Source organism: Bombus bifarius, unplaced genomic scaffold (genome assembly GCF_011952205.1).
Source record: "Bombus bifarius isolate JDL3187 unplaced genomic scaffold, Bbif_JDL3187 scf7180000008008, whole genome shotgun sequence".
In the NCBI taxonomy this organism is placed as follows: domain Eukaryota; kingdom Metazoa; phylum Arthropoda; class Insecta; order Hymenoptera; family Apidae; genus Bombus; species Bombus bifarius.
The window spans coordinates 5,583,219-5,597,462 of NW_022884386.1; the positions used below are offsets into that span (position 1 = coordinate 5,583,219).

The following is a 14,244-nucleotide window of genomic DNA, read 5'->3' on the forward strand; positions in this document are numbered from 1 at the left end:
GTATTTGCGTTTAAAACTTCCTTTATTTGAGATTCCAGGAGCAATAAAACATTCGTTCCGGTAGCAAACATGTTTTTTGGAGAGCTTCCCTAAATTGATTAGAGGTAAGAACACTAAATATAAATAGGACTCTTCATTTTGTGACAGGAGGTAGAACACGCATCAAATTGCAAAAATCATACTACTCGATAAGATTAATCAGACAATGCAACGATAATTTTTGCGATAACACTCGTCTCCGTCAAACGGAGACATATTTTTTTTATTATGGTGAAACAAAATTCGTTTAGCAACAAATATCACAATAACATGTCAAATATCTTTAGAAAATATTTATTAGTCGTTCAATAAACAAATTCTCATTTTCTTACATATAAATAATTTTATTATTTACAATGACATAATAAAAATATTAACAAGAGTCAGATTCGTCGGAACTCGTATCACTAATCTTATCTATCCTATTACTATTATGCAATAATCTATTTGTATTTACAAAAAGATCGTCTTCTTCGTTATCATTCTCTCCATCGGTTATTTCTTGATTCGAATTGGAGACTTCGTCGAATTCTTTGGGCCAGCAGTTTAGTTGTCGATACCATTTTTTATGTTCCTAGTAAATAAATTTGTTTCTCAAAAAGTTACGTAATTAATGTACAAATGCATTTACAGTTAACCATACTCGTGTTAATATCTTAACGATCTCAGCCTTCACTTTATTCCCTTCTGATATTGGTTCTACCAAGACAAAATCTCCCCGTTTTATCCAAATGTTTCTCCTAAACTTCACCGGCATCGATACAAGATATTGAGATCCAGCTGGATCAGCAACTTCGTGAAGATTATTACCGCGCGATTGTATTATTCGAACAATCGACTGTGTCTTGGTAGGGATGGTCAAATCCTGAATTTCATTGGTAACGTGTTTACGTTTAGTTGCTTTCGACATTTTAACCTGTAAAATCAAACCCAATAGGAATTTTATATCTATATTCATTCATTCATTTTAAAATGAAAAATATAATCGTTCTAATTCTGAGCTTTATCATTTATCGTTACAATTGGTAATGTTTTACTTCATTCGATTATTAATTTTATACTTCATTAGTCTTTGATTTAATTTCTTTTGATTTATATTTTTTATTCGGTGTAATTATTCACTGTTTTACATTGTGCCACGATCCTAAAGAACCTTTAGATTTGTCTATAGCAGACCATACGTCCAAGCTCTCTCCCGAAGGAACCTCGTAACCATTTTTTAAGCCATAAGGATTCGATGGCGTAATACAATCATTCTCAGGTTCTTTACGCAGAACAGTATCTACTTCTACGGAAGAAAAGAATGCTACTGACATCGGCAGATCGTTCATTCCAAGTCTTGAAGCGCAAAAAGATCGAGTTAAGAGATTCGTAATGTGCATAGCAAGTGCTGCATTGTATTTATACCGTGAGGGTACCAAGTACCGCACTTCATCATGAAATGATAAACAGAATCTTATATTGTCTTTCATGAGCCATTTCATCGAGACTAACATTAAATGTAAAAAATCGACTGCTCCACTCTGAACTACCCAATTTACTTTAGTGGGTAAATATTTTTCGTCGTTTGTTGAACTTTCTAAAGCTGTAGTTAGCCTAGAGTTCAAGAAAGGTGTAGCAGGATGAGGATTCTGAGCAATTTCTTCCAAACTATTAAACATTGCAGATTCCGAACCACCGACCCATCTACTTTTCTCAAATACCTCCAACAATGATTCACCGTATAATTTTGATATTCTGTATGCCTCGTACAACGAATAATCTTTGTCTTCATGTTCGGCAATATATTTAGGCTTTAATCTATAAATCTTTTTGCCTTTGGTCATGGTAAACATTTTTCGTGACTTTGAAGTAGCTTCGCTATCCGTCATACAAGGATTGAATTGTTTCAAGAGTGTTTCAGCAAACTTTTGACCCGCACCATAAATTCTAGCATAATTAATGATTTTGGCTTGGTTCCTGGAAATTCCAACTGCTTTAGCAGTAACGCTATGCATGTCAGTTTCGTTAGATTTGGTACCAATTAACGTCATCCAACCAAACGGCGTGGCTCCATGAATTTTTTTATAATAAGCATCTCCTATTATTGATGAAATCCACAGTTCCTGACTGTCAACATCGGCGCCAACAATATAATATCCTGGGGGCGCTTGAACCATTGCTCGTAATTCAGAACCGATACGTTCAGGATGGGCATTAGATGCAGTCATCCAGGTAGGTTCTACTGCACGCCTAGTCAATGTCCCGCACACAACTACTATGGGTAAAATTGCCCCATAATGCATGGACTTTCTGGAATTTCTAACACTACTTGGTAAATATGAATTTTCAAACCATACTGCAAACTGTGACATAATTCTATCCCTATTATTTCTCCAATATGAAATCATCCTCGCAATTTTCAAAATTTCTGCAGCACTGGCATCTGAACTAGCCAATACATTCTCTGAAAATTTACTTAGGAAATCTTTGCTCAAAGGATTACCGACATTATTACTTTTTCCATCTTTGTGAGGCAATTTAAGAAAATAACAGCAGTTATCTATTTCCACATTGCACCAAAATGCACTGCCTTTATAAATGTTATGTAACTCAGCTACAGGTTTCTCCTTTTTGTTATGCCAAAATTCAGTTTTATGTAGATCGTTTTGCACCTCTTTGTTAATGGTTGACATCGTATAAATTGTTTCATCAACTAAATCCTTCATTTTAGAAAAGGAACAGTGTGCCAAGAGCTGTCTTAATGGTATTTTAGTTTCGATATCTAAATTATTAGTATGAGGTACTAATATACCCCAACCTTTATCTTTTACATAATGCAAAGGATAACATTCCCATGTTAAATTTAAGAGCTTTGGAACAATATGTTTAGAAGTGCTTATGTTTTGAGGGCCTGGAGACCAGTTTTCATCATTTACCTTAGGACAAAGTTTCCTATACCAAGCAGGATATCCTGGCATATGTCGTAACTTTGAAGGTAAAAACTTTCTTGTTTCCATCAAATAACCAAATTCTTTCTCTAAAGGGTCTTCTTCTTCATCTTCGTCATCTGTTAAATAGCTCTGAGTTTCTGTCTTTTTCTTCTCTTCTGTCTTTCGTGCTTTACATACTTGCTTAATCTTTGTTTTTGAATACTGTGCTTTTACTTTAAGTGTTTGCGTACTCCAATCTTCATCCCACATCCATAAGTCTTCTTTATATTTTTCATTATGCATAAGTTCACAAACAGCATTAGCTCTTTTAGCAAGAATAACTTTAGTTTCATAATTTAGATCTTCAAATGTAGTCTCTGATTCATTTAAATATTTTTGCCAATTAGAATTTATTGGCAGATATGCTGTACCAATCTCCAACATCCCTGCCAAAGTAACAGGATGAGGAAATCTTTCCTTAAAGATAGGAAATAATTGGCGTAAAACATTATGAGTTGCAACTACATCATTTGCACAGTAACTCATCAAAGAATTGAAGTCTTCTTTGACATTTATCAAAGTCCCATTTACAAATGTATCTCTAAATTCTTTATTTATTTCAGAACCACAGTAAAATTTATGAATTTCTGCTAAACTATTCAGTGAGGTTTGTATTTGTAAATTCAGCTTCTCATCTGTATCCTTCTTAGAATTTAAAATTGCCCTTTGATAACTATTAATTCCACCAACACATATATGAAGAGACATTGTATCAATAAATCTTAATCCTGTATGTTTTAACCAGTATTGTTCTTTAATTTTACTTCTGTCATATGATACATTATGACCAACTATAAGTTTTGGCTTTTTATGGAAAGAAGTTAATTTTTCACCATTTTCGATAGATGTACTTTCCATTGGTATTAGTTCATCTATAATAAACCGCTTACCTTCAAAATTTCTACTTGAACCATCTATTAAAGATTTTGATACCCAGCCATACCATGCTTCATTAGTTACTGCAGTTGCAAGTGTTGGTAGAGGTCCTTCTTTCATACAAACTTCCACATCAAAAATAATAGCATCTTCTAGTGGATGATCTACTTTTTGTACTCCATCGACGCTATATCTTGTCCAACCTTCATTTAATAACCATTGATTTGGCATTGGAGGAATATCTTTCATAATATTTTTTATAAGTTTTATGTAAGGTTTAATCTGTTTATTTGCAATATTATAAAAATGTTCTTCAATATTATCTCCTTCTAAAGGAGGTATTTTAATATTAACATCAGGAAGTCTACTTGCATCTTCAGTGTTTATCCCATACGAACGCAAATTGTTTTTTATAGCTTCTATTTCTTCCTCTGGTATTTTTTCTTGTTTAGAACAATTTTTAAATATTTGTTCATATAATGATTTTGGAAGCATTTGCATATTGATTTCGTTAGTTCTTACATCATTGTCATTAGTCCTTTTGTTATAAGTTTGTTTCTGATTATTTTCATTTTCTAATGTTTGTATATCTTTATGTTCTATTAAAGAATTGTTATAATTACTTTTTGCACTACCTATTAATGGATACAAACTCTGTTCAAAATTTTTAGGTATAACGGATAAATCTTCGTATTCCACACGTACTTGAGATTTATTTGGTAAAGCAACTGAATTTTTAGCTATATAATCTTTATTCACATCATTTTCATGTTTTTGATTACACGTAGAAATATTCTCTGGTAAGGTTAGAAGCTGCCCATATTTCTTGATACTAATAATTTTTTTTTTAAATCGCTTGCTTTCACTAACACTAATGTCATGACTTATATCAGATTTGTGTCTACTACAAATATTAATTATGCAACGTTTCATTATTAATTTACTTCGTACAATCTTTTGTAATTTCATAGCAATGTTAACACGTGACTTCATTATTATGCCATAAAAAAGCTTAATTAATTAATTGTATTAAATAAAACCTTACCTATTGTTAACAATTATGTTTTAGAAGATAATTCAAATTTTAAGCAAGTTAGTGTTAAACGATAAATTTAACAACATTAACGAAGTAACTTCAGAAGTATTCTGAACTCTTAGATCGCCATATTTGATTCTCGTACGCGCAATTTCAAAATAGTTCGTATAAGCACCGTTTATCGTGATTGAAAAATCTATAATTTATAAACGTAATATTATTAAATGTTAACTGCAATGTCTTCTTTTAATCAAGTAAGAATTGATTCTACAAGATTAATATTAAATCTGTGTTATACGAAAATATTATTAATGGAAATAAATACGATTAGAAAAAATATTAGTGTGGTATTATTTCCTCCGTTATCTGTATAAAATTATATATACAAACTAAAATTAATATTGCTATGCTTTATAAATATCTGTTCTTATTAAATACTATAGTGATTACGACGACATCTTCATAGCGTCTACCAGTTTTTTGTGTTCATCATGGCTTCGACGGGTTAGTGCAAATTTAATACTTGTATTATACAATTTTTATACAAACTATTTTCTTACAAATATCCTAAACATTCTTAACACGTATCGATTTTTTACAAGTTTTGTAAATTTAATTGGTATATGCGTAAAAACAGTACAATTTCATTGTGGTCTTGCACTTTTGCACAGTTTTGACATTTTATGTTATTTAAAATTTAAATATTTATTTAATTAAATTAACAACAATGAAATTTATTTAGAATCCTTAGTATGCGATACACTCGATCTAAGCGGTCAAGGTTTGAAGAAACTTCCTCGTTGTCCGTCAGATGCAGATATCAGCACATTGATCATTGACGATAATGAGCTCCAGCGTCTCGATAATCTTGATTCTTATCACAGAATTACTAAGGTAATATGTTTATGATAATATGTTATGTAAAATTAAATTTATGTATTTGTATTATATATATATATCCTTATACTTTTCTTCTTTCATTCTACCCTATACATTTTAATCATATTTCTTAAGGTAGTAAACAAACGATTATTTAAAAAATTTATAATTAATTTATTTCAGCTATCAATAGTAAGGAATCAATTACTTCGTATGTATGGGGTATCAAAGTTACATAATCTTGTAACTCTTAATTTAGCAAATAATGGTATCTTGACCATAGAAGGCATAAAGGATATGATAAATTTACAAACACTTTGCTTAGCTGGCAATAATATAAAGGTACGATAAATATAAGTGTGGTATATATATCTTCTAATAGCTGAATTGGTGGATCTTTATAATATTCTATTAATCTGCAGTCTATTGAACACTTGCACACAAATACTAAGCTGGAACATTTAGATTTATCTGAAAATAGCATCAGTCACATTTCAGACATATCTTATCTACGAAATTTAAAGGTAATATTGATAAGAAACTATGTAATCTTTAACTCTAATATTATTAAAACTAACGGTATTTTAGGAACTGTTTTTACATAACAATCGCATAATAACATTAAGGCAATGTGAACGCTATTTACCTACTTCTCTAGAAACATTTACATTGTCAAACAATAACATTACAGATTTGAATGAAATGTCACATTTAGCTAATTTGAAAAATGTAGTCAATTTTTCAATTGCTAATAATCCATGTGTCAGTATGACAGGTAACAGTATGTATCCTTTTTATAATTGTATAATTCAAGTTAATATTTTCACTTAGATCTTAGAAGTCAATTAGTGATCTATAGCAAAAACTTCTTTACGAAATATTTTCTTATTATTCTGAATGTCATCACATAGAATTGTTCTTTATCAATAAAATATTATGCTTGTAGAATGCTAGGTACACATAAAACAAAATCATTCATACTAACTGTAGACCTACAGCTATAGCTTCTTAACAAATAGCTTATAGTGGTTTTGACTATCGACCTTTTGTTATCAATTGGTGTATGAGCTTGAAATCAATTGATGGCTATCATGTTGATCCTATTGAAAGGTGGGTGTCTTTCTAGACATATTGGTCATTTCATGTATAATTTTATATAGAGACATGTATAATTTTATTCAGTTTTTGAAGAATTAAAATTTACTTGAAATGATGGCCACTCAGTTTAAAAGCAGAGTGGCTATATTCTCAGGGACGCGGTAGACAATTCCGTGTTGGCGAACATGCATTACTTGCACAGTATTTAGCATCTGTTTGCCCACTTTCTGGTGAATCCCTAGAAAATGAAACTGACAGGAAGCTAAGGCTAATTTTGAGTAAAGCACAACATCATCAACAGCAATTAAATCAACAAAGTGATACTGGAAGCGTGCACAGCTTAAGTAGCGTCGGAATGAGTCCTTCTCCAGCTACTAGGCGTAGACTTAGTCATAACAGGACAGGTTCTCCTAGACGTACCAGTGAGTTAATTAATCTTCCATTTCGTTCATTATTATTGCAAGTATAATATAAACTTTTGTACAGTTTTTCTTGTTACATTGATAAAACGTGGACTAGTAGTGATGTACACTTTCCAGTCGTCATGCACCTATATGTTCTAGTTATAATGTATTTTCTCTAGTTGCGCCAATGTTGACATACTATGAAGATAAATGCTTACAGTCACCAAAATTTTATGAAGCAAAGTACTGTGTGTGCCATTCGCCTTGTAAAGGTATCCAAAGTCAAAATCGAAATTAATCATACATGGCTATAACTGCATTATAGACATGTGTAAAAATCTGAGACAAATATCATCTGTACTTTAGAAAGCTAATCAAAAATAAAAGTTAAATAATAATGTATTACATTATGTACAAATGTACATTATGGACAAATTTTGTCTTGGATTAATGCACATGTTTATGTCTTCTGTGCCTAGTATATAGTACGTTATTAAGTGATTACGTTTTTAAGCTTATAGCGCAAATGACTTTGGAGAATGAAAAAAGAGCAATGTTGTGATAACGATGCTAATTAGAAAATTTGTTTAGCAAATTAATATTTGACGATTTGGAAATATATTTCACATAGTTCACACTTTTTATATTGTTTGTCCTTAGTCAGATATTATTTGCATGCTTCTGCTATTGAAGTTAGTCATAAAGAACCCAAATACAATAAAATATGTAACAATACATGAAATTAATTGTAAATACAAATGAATGGTATGGTATTAGGTTCATCAAGAAATTCATTGAGAATGAGGTCACCTGATAGAATGGTATCTAGTTGTCACACCGATGCTATAGTTTCTTCATGCCATACTTTATTAAGTGAAGATCAGGAATCATTGATGACTCAGAGTTTAGATCCAAATATGCTTTGTGGTACTTTAGCTAACAAGACTCCAAATACGGTTGTTTTGCAAGATACAGAAGGTAAATAATGAATATTACTGAGTTTTCATTTCTTAAATAAAAACGTATTAACTAAAAATTTGCTTTTCAGAAACATCTAGTCCTCTGCAAGCTGCAACAAAATTAGTGCCAGTTCCTGAGTCTTTAATGAGTCCAGATTTTCGTCCACCATCTGGTCTTTCTCGAGTGTTAGCAAAAACTCCACCAAGCAAATTAACATCACCTTGTCAAATTACAATGCCAAGCAAGCTCATTTCTGATGGAGATGGCAAGGCTATTCCTATAATAAATACAGTAAATCCAATGGCTAAAACAAATCTTACTTCTATAAAAGCGAATGCACTTGTAAAAAGTAGTTCAGCAACAAATTGTGCTGTTGGAAAACCAAATATTGCTAAGCCTATTATTACAAATACTAGTACTAAATGTCCCCATAGTGTGAAAATCAATAATTACGTTCAAAGCAAAACATTGCCTGCAAAACGAAATACAAAAAATTCACCAAACTTAGGCAGAAATATACCAAGGCCAAAGAGTGCTAATGATAAAATTAAAACTAGTGTCATTAAAAGCAATGGAGATGGCGATGCAGATAATGCTACTCAAAGTAGTGATGAAGATAGTGAAGTATGTCAAGCGAAATTAGATAGCATTCGACATAGAGCTATTCAAAGAAGACAGGAAGATAATAAAGGTGATCCTCCTTTTCTTTATAAATATAAAAATAGGTCTTCCTAATAAATTAAGAAGCTTAATAATTTTTTACTTTTAAAATAGACCAAGATGAAGCTGAGAAAGCAGCAATATGTATTCAAAGGATGTGGAGAGGATATCATACTAGGAATCTTAATAAAAAAGCAACCACTATATTGAAGACTATTGAAATGATAAGGACGAATAAATATATCCAGTATGGTTTTCATTTTCTCGTTAAATAAATGTAATACCGTTTTCAAAATATTGTATAATTTATGAATCTTCTTTTTTTAAGGAAACTCTCTACTGATATGGAAGCTACTCGAACTGCGTTAGAAAGTGAACATAAATTACAGTTATTACAAATGCAAGCAATTAATGCATTGTGGAAGAAAGTTGTTAGTCTTCAACCTACTGCTAATCGAGATTCTACGAACACTGATAACGAAAATATTGCACAAAATGTAGACGTTGTAACTAATCTAGCACAAACATGTAATTTGTTGCATACTCAGGTAACACCAATTATATCTTTGTAATCCGTTTTAGAATATTAGTAACATTTCTGTTATTTAAAAATCTGATATATGATTAGGTTCAACAATTACAAGATTCTATGTCAGAAATAAAACGATGCATGTCGAATATGCAAACAAAAGCCAATCTTATTGATAACGGTGTTGCAACACAAACGGAAATATCAGCAGTTCATACCCCAGCGGGCGAAGAAAATATGTTTCCTTATGCACGACCACATAGACCACAAACTTTGCCAATTCATCAAACGATTCATGAAGGGAATGAGAATAAAAGTTTTGCATCTAATTTAATTGATAATGTGTTAAAAAAAGTATCTCAGTCTACTGATACGACAGATGATGAAGTTAATACTGACATCTTAAACTCTAATGAAAATCCCGAATTATTAAACTCAACTGAACATCCTGACATGTTTAAAAGTTGTGAGGAGATTATAGAACCTGATTTCAAGGACGTAGTGGAACATGATGTAAAACATGAATATGACGTAATTGATAATGCTGTTATAAACGGTGAAGTTTGTGAAGAAACACTATGTAAAGAGTTACACAATTTTATTGAAACAGAAATTACAACAGGAAATTGTGCAAATTTGGAAACGGAAAACAATTCAGAAGAAATTGAAAAGGAATAACTTTAATCTGAGGAGACATAGAATAAGCAAAAATAAAATGAAGGTGCAAAGTTGAAAGACTTGAACAAAAGTAGGAAGAAACAAATGTGAATTCCAATAGATAGTCTAACTCATGAATGGAATTAATACATTTTTAACTAAAAATACTCACTGTACATAGGTTCAGAGACTAGTCTTAATTATATTCAGGTAACAAAATTGAATACTTTTAATTTCATTATGTCTCTAACATTTTAAAATTAAATCCATCACAATTCAAAGAATTATCACGAAATACATTTAAAAAAAAGAAAGTATCAAAAACAATTTTAAATAATCATGTCATTAAGTTGATTCATTATATGATGTGCATTGTGATCATTGAAGCAATTTTGAAATTTTTCCGTCCACATATCTGGCTTTTAAAAAGTTCACCGATGTACAAAGTGTGTATTAAGAATGTTAAATGTCTCACAAAAAGCTTTGCTCCTTCTTTAAAAGATCATCATAGAAATATTACTGTACAGGAAAAACAATGCATTCAATGTCACGAAGTCCAAAGTTATTTGTCAATTCTCAGATTGAAGTATTTATAAGAATACAAGAGAGAATTTTGATATATAAGTGCATTCCTTATTAATAGCAGAACATTTTTTAAGTTTTGTTAAAAAATTTCTTGGATAATGTTACTTAGATAGCTATTATTTTTATGCATTTATTTTTTTATTTATTTATCTATTTATTAAAAATTATGAACCCTAGAAAAAATTAATATTACTGCAAAATGTAGGTAATAATGAAAACATTTTTAATCTAGTCATTGCAAAAGCTCCTGCATATAATTACTGTAGATATTAACTAAAACTTGTTACATAGGTATACAGTGTTATTAAAACAAATAAGATCTTTCAACGAAAACAAGTACTTGTTAAAAGGCGTGAGTTTTTGTTTATGACAAAGAGCGCTGTAATAATTCTTTTAAATGTGTGTATATTGCTTGAGTTTTATTATTAAAAACATTTAAATACAATAAATCGCTGCTACTATAAGAATATTATTACAATGAAAGAAACTATATGTGAGCTCCTATTAAAACTATATCTTATATTTATTTTGTGTGACATACGTCCGCTAGGTGTCACGTACATAAGACACTTTAATGCTCAGAATTGTTAAGAACTTAATATCAATGTTAAATAAATAAGTCATATACATTGAATACATGTTTATAACAATATTTACTTTTATATCATTAACTTCTGTATATAATCTATACATGCATTATTTCTTTTTTATAATGTCATAAAAGTTTGCATCTGATACATTATTTTAAGTTATGAAAAAAATAATTAAATGTGATCGAATTTATGTAAAGAAAGTTTGCTATACAAAATGGATATTTGATGTGATATAAGTATGCTTCATATGTTCCTTTCATACTTAGTAACGTTCAACAAGGCATATAGAAAATAATATATTTTTAACAGAACAATGTTCACAATAATATTCCCAACATATGTGATTACAGTATACTATGGTTTTGTTTCTTTTGTACACATTACACAAAGATTGTTATTGGATAATAAAAATGCTTAAATCAGAAAGCTAAAAATAAATACAAGTATTTATTTAAACAATTATGTTCAAATTTAGTACTATTTTTATGTAAAAAATATTTAAATAATTTTAGCTAACACGCATACAATTACTTTACAACGTTTCTTAGACAACATTAGTATTGTATATAAAAATGTGTGTATGTATGATTTTAAATATATAAAAAATTTTATATTTACATTTTTTTATAAAATATTTTTTCATTTAAACATTTTTTGACAAGAAGCTCTCTCAATAACTAAATAGGAATTCATAACTCTTTTAACTTTATCAATTTCTAACAAAATATCTTTATTATTAGGAGATTCTAATAATGCTTGCTGTAAATCTGCTAAACCTAAATCATATTCATTTAATCCCATGTATGCTTGACTTCTACGAAATAATGCTTTACTGTTATTCTGATTTATTTGTAAAACCTAAATTTAAAATTGTTATTAAACAATAGTTTAAAGTACTTATACTGAATTCAATTAAATCTTACCTCTGAACAAAGCTTTAAAGCTTCGCGATGACTCTTTTGCTTTAATTTAACAGCTGCAAGATTAAGTAATAGAGTTACTTTAGTATTCACTATTGATTCATTGGAAGAATCTGGTACATCTACTGTCTTCATCATCCATTTGTAATAGCGTAATGCTTTCTTATACTTCCTGCCTGCATCTACATAATTTTTTCGTAAAAAATAATAATTTCCCGAATCTTTTATCTTCTGAATAACATCCATTATATACTTGTACTATAAATATGCATGAATGTTCATTAGAAAAGCAATTCTTTTCTAAACATATATGCCTATAATAAGATCCTTACATCTTGTCTTTTAATATTTTTAGAATAATCCCAATCTTCTGGCCATGGGGTAAATACATCTTCTGTACCATCATTCTCCTCTAATTCCCAATTTTGATTATGTTTCAACTCTCCGCAGTCAAATATATGTATTTTCTATAACAAAAAATATTCATATAATTGTTAATAATTTAAACCAGGTACAAAAAATGTCTACATAAAACATATATGCTAACCTGAACTGGTACATCTTGAATTGTTTTAGCTCTGGATACTTCTAATACAACACCCATTCCTTTCAAAACTTTACCAAATACGACATTAGTATTATCTAGATGTGTCGTAGCTGAAACAGTAATTATAAACTGAGAACTGTTGCTATTTGGATAACCTTCATTAACCATGCTCAATAATCCTCCTGATGAATGAGAGAGCACAAAGTTTTCATCCTCAAATTGCGTTCCATATATACTTTCTCCACTTGTACCATTAAAATTTATTATATCTCCACCTTGGACCATAAACTGTGATAACACTGAACGATACAAAACTTTTTTGATTAAATATATTATTTTATATTACCTTTAGAAAACGTTAATCCTTTTTGTTATACCTTTATGAAATATTGATCCTTTATAATGTAACTTTTTGCCATTGATTCCAATACCTTTTTCTCCAGTACATAGTGCACGAAAATTTTCAGCTGTTCGAGGTACAACATCTTTAAAAAGCTCTATCACAATTCTTCCAGCTGTATCATAGTATCATATAAATTATTTTTAAAATTCTAATGAAATGAAATGTAAAACAGAACAGTAATACAAACACTGAAAGTTAGAAATTGACTAATATCCTCTTATAATTCTAATCTTCATACATTACCTTTTTCTGATTCAATTGCTATATCTAAAAACACGATTGGATTTCTTTTACAGTTATTGTTCTGATTCCTTAGCGAATCTCCCATATTTTAATTAATATATATCCATATATAAAATAGGTTTTCAAAATTTTGTTTGCTAGCTAATTCTAATTCTACAAATGAATTATAGCATAGAGTTAACATCGTATGAAATTTTATGTTATACGAACTGAAATACCGACCTTAGTAAAATCATTAATTTCGTTTGCGCTCCCTACAACTCAAAACGGCGAATTTAGAAATTATATTCTGCATTATCAACAAAATTGACGAATCCAATAAATCTGAAACGAAATATTAAAGTGAAGATTAAGAGAATATATAGATTTTTATTCATATTACACAAAGATACAGAATAAGCGTGACATTTTTTTGTGCCCCACGATTTAGGGGAGTCACTTGAGCTCCTTATCATTTTCATGTCACATGCATCTTTATCAACACATATTAAAACTTTAACTGTGGTATTGCATCTACATCAGATCTTATATATGACTATTTTATATTCTGTCGATAACAATTCTTGTATCACTTATCGTTATCTCATTTGTAGACTTCTAATATTCACTTTTTTATTTTAGATAACAGAATTTAGAAAAATATTATGAAGAATTATTGTAACATTTTACAAGATTTCATAAAAAATCTATCGGATTCTTTTCCCATTATAATAGCAAAAACAAACTTAGGTCCCACCGAGATTTGAACTCGGATCGCTGGATTCAGAGTCCAGAGTGCTAACCATTACACCATGGGACCTCTGAAGCAATTGTTTCACTTACATAATATAATAGGTAAATATT

The 14,244-nt window shown here is 29.9% G+C and overlaps 4 protein-coding genes and 1 non-coding gene across 9 annotated transcripts; 1 reads left to right on the top strand and 4 right to left on the bottom strand.

Moving 5' to 3' along the window:
- Positions 1-214: 214 nt before the first annotated feature.
- Positions 215-5,087, bottom strand: LOC117206477 (probable RNA-binding protein EIF1AD). Of its 2 annotated transcripts, XM_033445838.1 has the most exons (3): positions 4,933-5,087; positions 683-955; positions 215-613 (listed from the first exon to the last, which is right to left on the bottom strand). In XM_033445838.1, the coding sequence occupies exons 2-3, from the start codon at positions 947-949 to the stop codon at positions 413-415; spliced, it is 468 nt and encodes a 155-aa protein (XP_033301729.1). In that variant the 5' UTR covers positions 950-955; positions 4,933-5,087; the 3' UTR covers positions 215-412. The 2 variants fall into 2 exon arrangements, with proteins under 2 accessions (XP_033301729.1, XP_033301728.1); XM_033445837.1 differs by lacking the exon at positions 4,933-5,087 and having other exon boundaries at positions 683-1,023.
- On the bottom strand, positions 1,122-4,906 carry LOC117206472 (DNA polymerase subunit gamma-1, mitochondrial). Its single transcript, XM_033445826.1, has one exon. It carries the CDS (start codon positions 4,878-4,880, stop codon positions 1,158-1,160), a length of 3,723 nt encoding a protein of 1,240 aa, XP_033301717.1. The 5' UTR covers positions 4,881-4,906; the 3' UTR covers positions 1,122-1,157.
- Positions 5,088-5,318: 231 nt separating the features above from the next.
- Positions 5,319-11,329, top strand: LOC117206473. 3 transcript variants are annotated; one of them, XM_033445827.1, is made up of 13 exons: positions 5,319-5,427; positions 5,666-5,817; positions 5,986-6,144; positions 6,225-6,326; positions 6,391-6,587; positions 6,829-6,912; positions 7,027-7,322; positions 7,484-7,576; positions 8,082-8,282; positions 8,353-8,955; positions 9,039-9,171; positions 9,253-9,472; positions 9,553-11,329. In XM_033445827.1, the coding sequence occupies exons 1-13, from the start codon at positions 5,415-5,417 to the stop codon at positions 10,129-10,131; spliced, it is 2,832 nt and encodes a 943-aa protein (XP_033301718.1). In that variant the 5' UTR covers positions 5,319-5,414; the 3' UTR covers positions 10,132-11,329. The 3 variants fall into 3 exon arrangements, with proteins under 3 accessions (XP_033301718.1, XP_033301719.1, XP_033301720.1); XM_033445828.1 differs by lacking the exon at positions 7,484-7,576 and having other exon boundaries at positions 5,320-5,427; XM_033445829.1 differs by lacking the exons at positions 6,829-6,912; positions 7,027-7,322; positions 7,484-7,576 and having other exon boundaries at positions 5,320-5,427; positions 6,391-6,583.
- Positions 11,330-11,569: 240 nt separating this feature from the next.
- Positions 11,570-13,642, bottom strand: LOC117206476 (peptidyl-prolyl cis-trans isomerase D). 2 transcript variants are annotated; one of them, XM_033445834.1, is made up of 7 exons: positions 13,624-13,642; positions 13,402-13,554; positions 13,133-13,270; positions 12,756-13,054; positions 12,541-12,675; positions 12,212-12,466; positions 11,847-12,146 (listed from the first exon to the last, which is right to left on the bottom strand). In XM_033445834.1, exons 2-7 carry the CDS (start codon positions 13,484-13,486, stop codon positions 11,928-11,930), a joined length of 1,131 nt encoding a protein of 376 aa, XP_033301725.1. In that variant the 5' UTR covers positions 13,487-13,554; positions 13,624-13,642; the 3' UTR covers positions 11,847-11,927. The 2 variants fall into 2 exon arrangements, with proteins under 2 accessions (XP_033301727.1, XP_033301725.1); XM_033445836.1 differs by lacking the exon at positions 13,624-13,642 and having other exon boundaries at positions 11,570-12,146; positions 13,402-13,612.
- A 486-nt stretch (positions 13,643-14,128) lies between these two features.
- Trnaq-cug lies at positions 14,129-14,200 on the bottom strand. The gene has a single exon. It is a non-coding gene; the product is annotated as a tRNA-Gln (tRNA).
- Between the last annotated feature and the right edge of the window lie 44 nt (positions 14,201-14,244).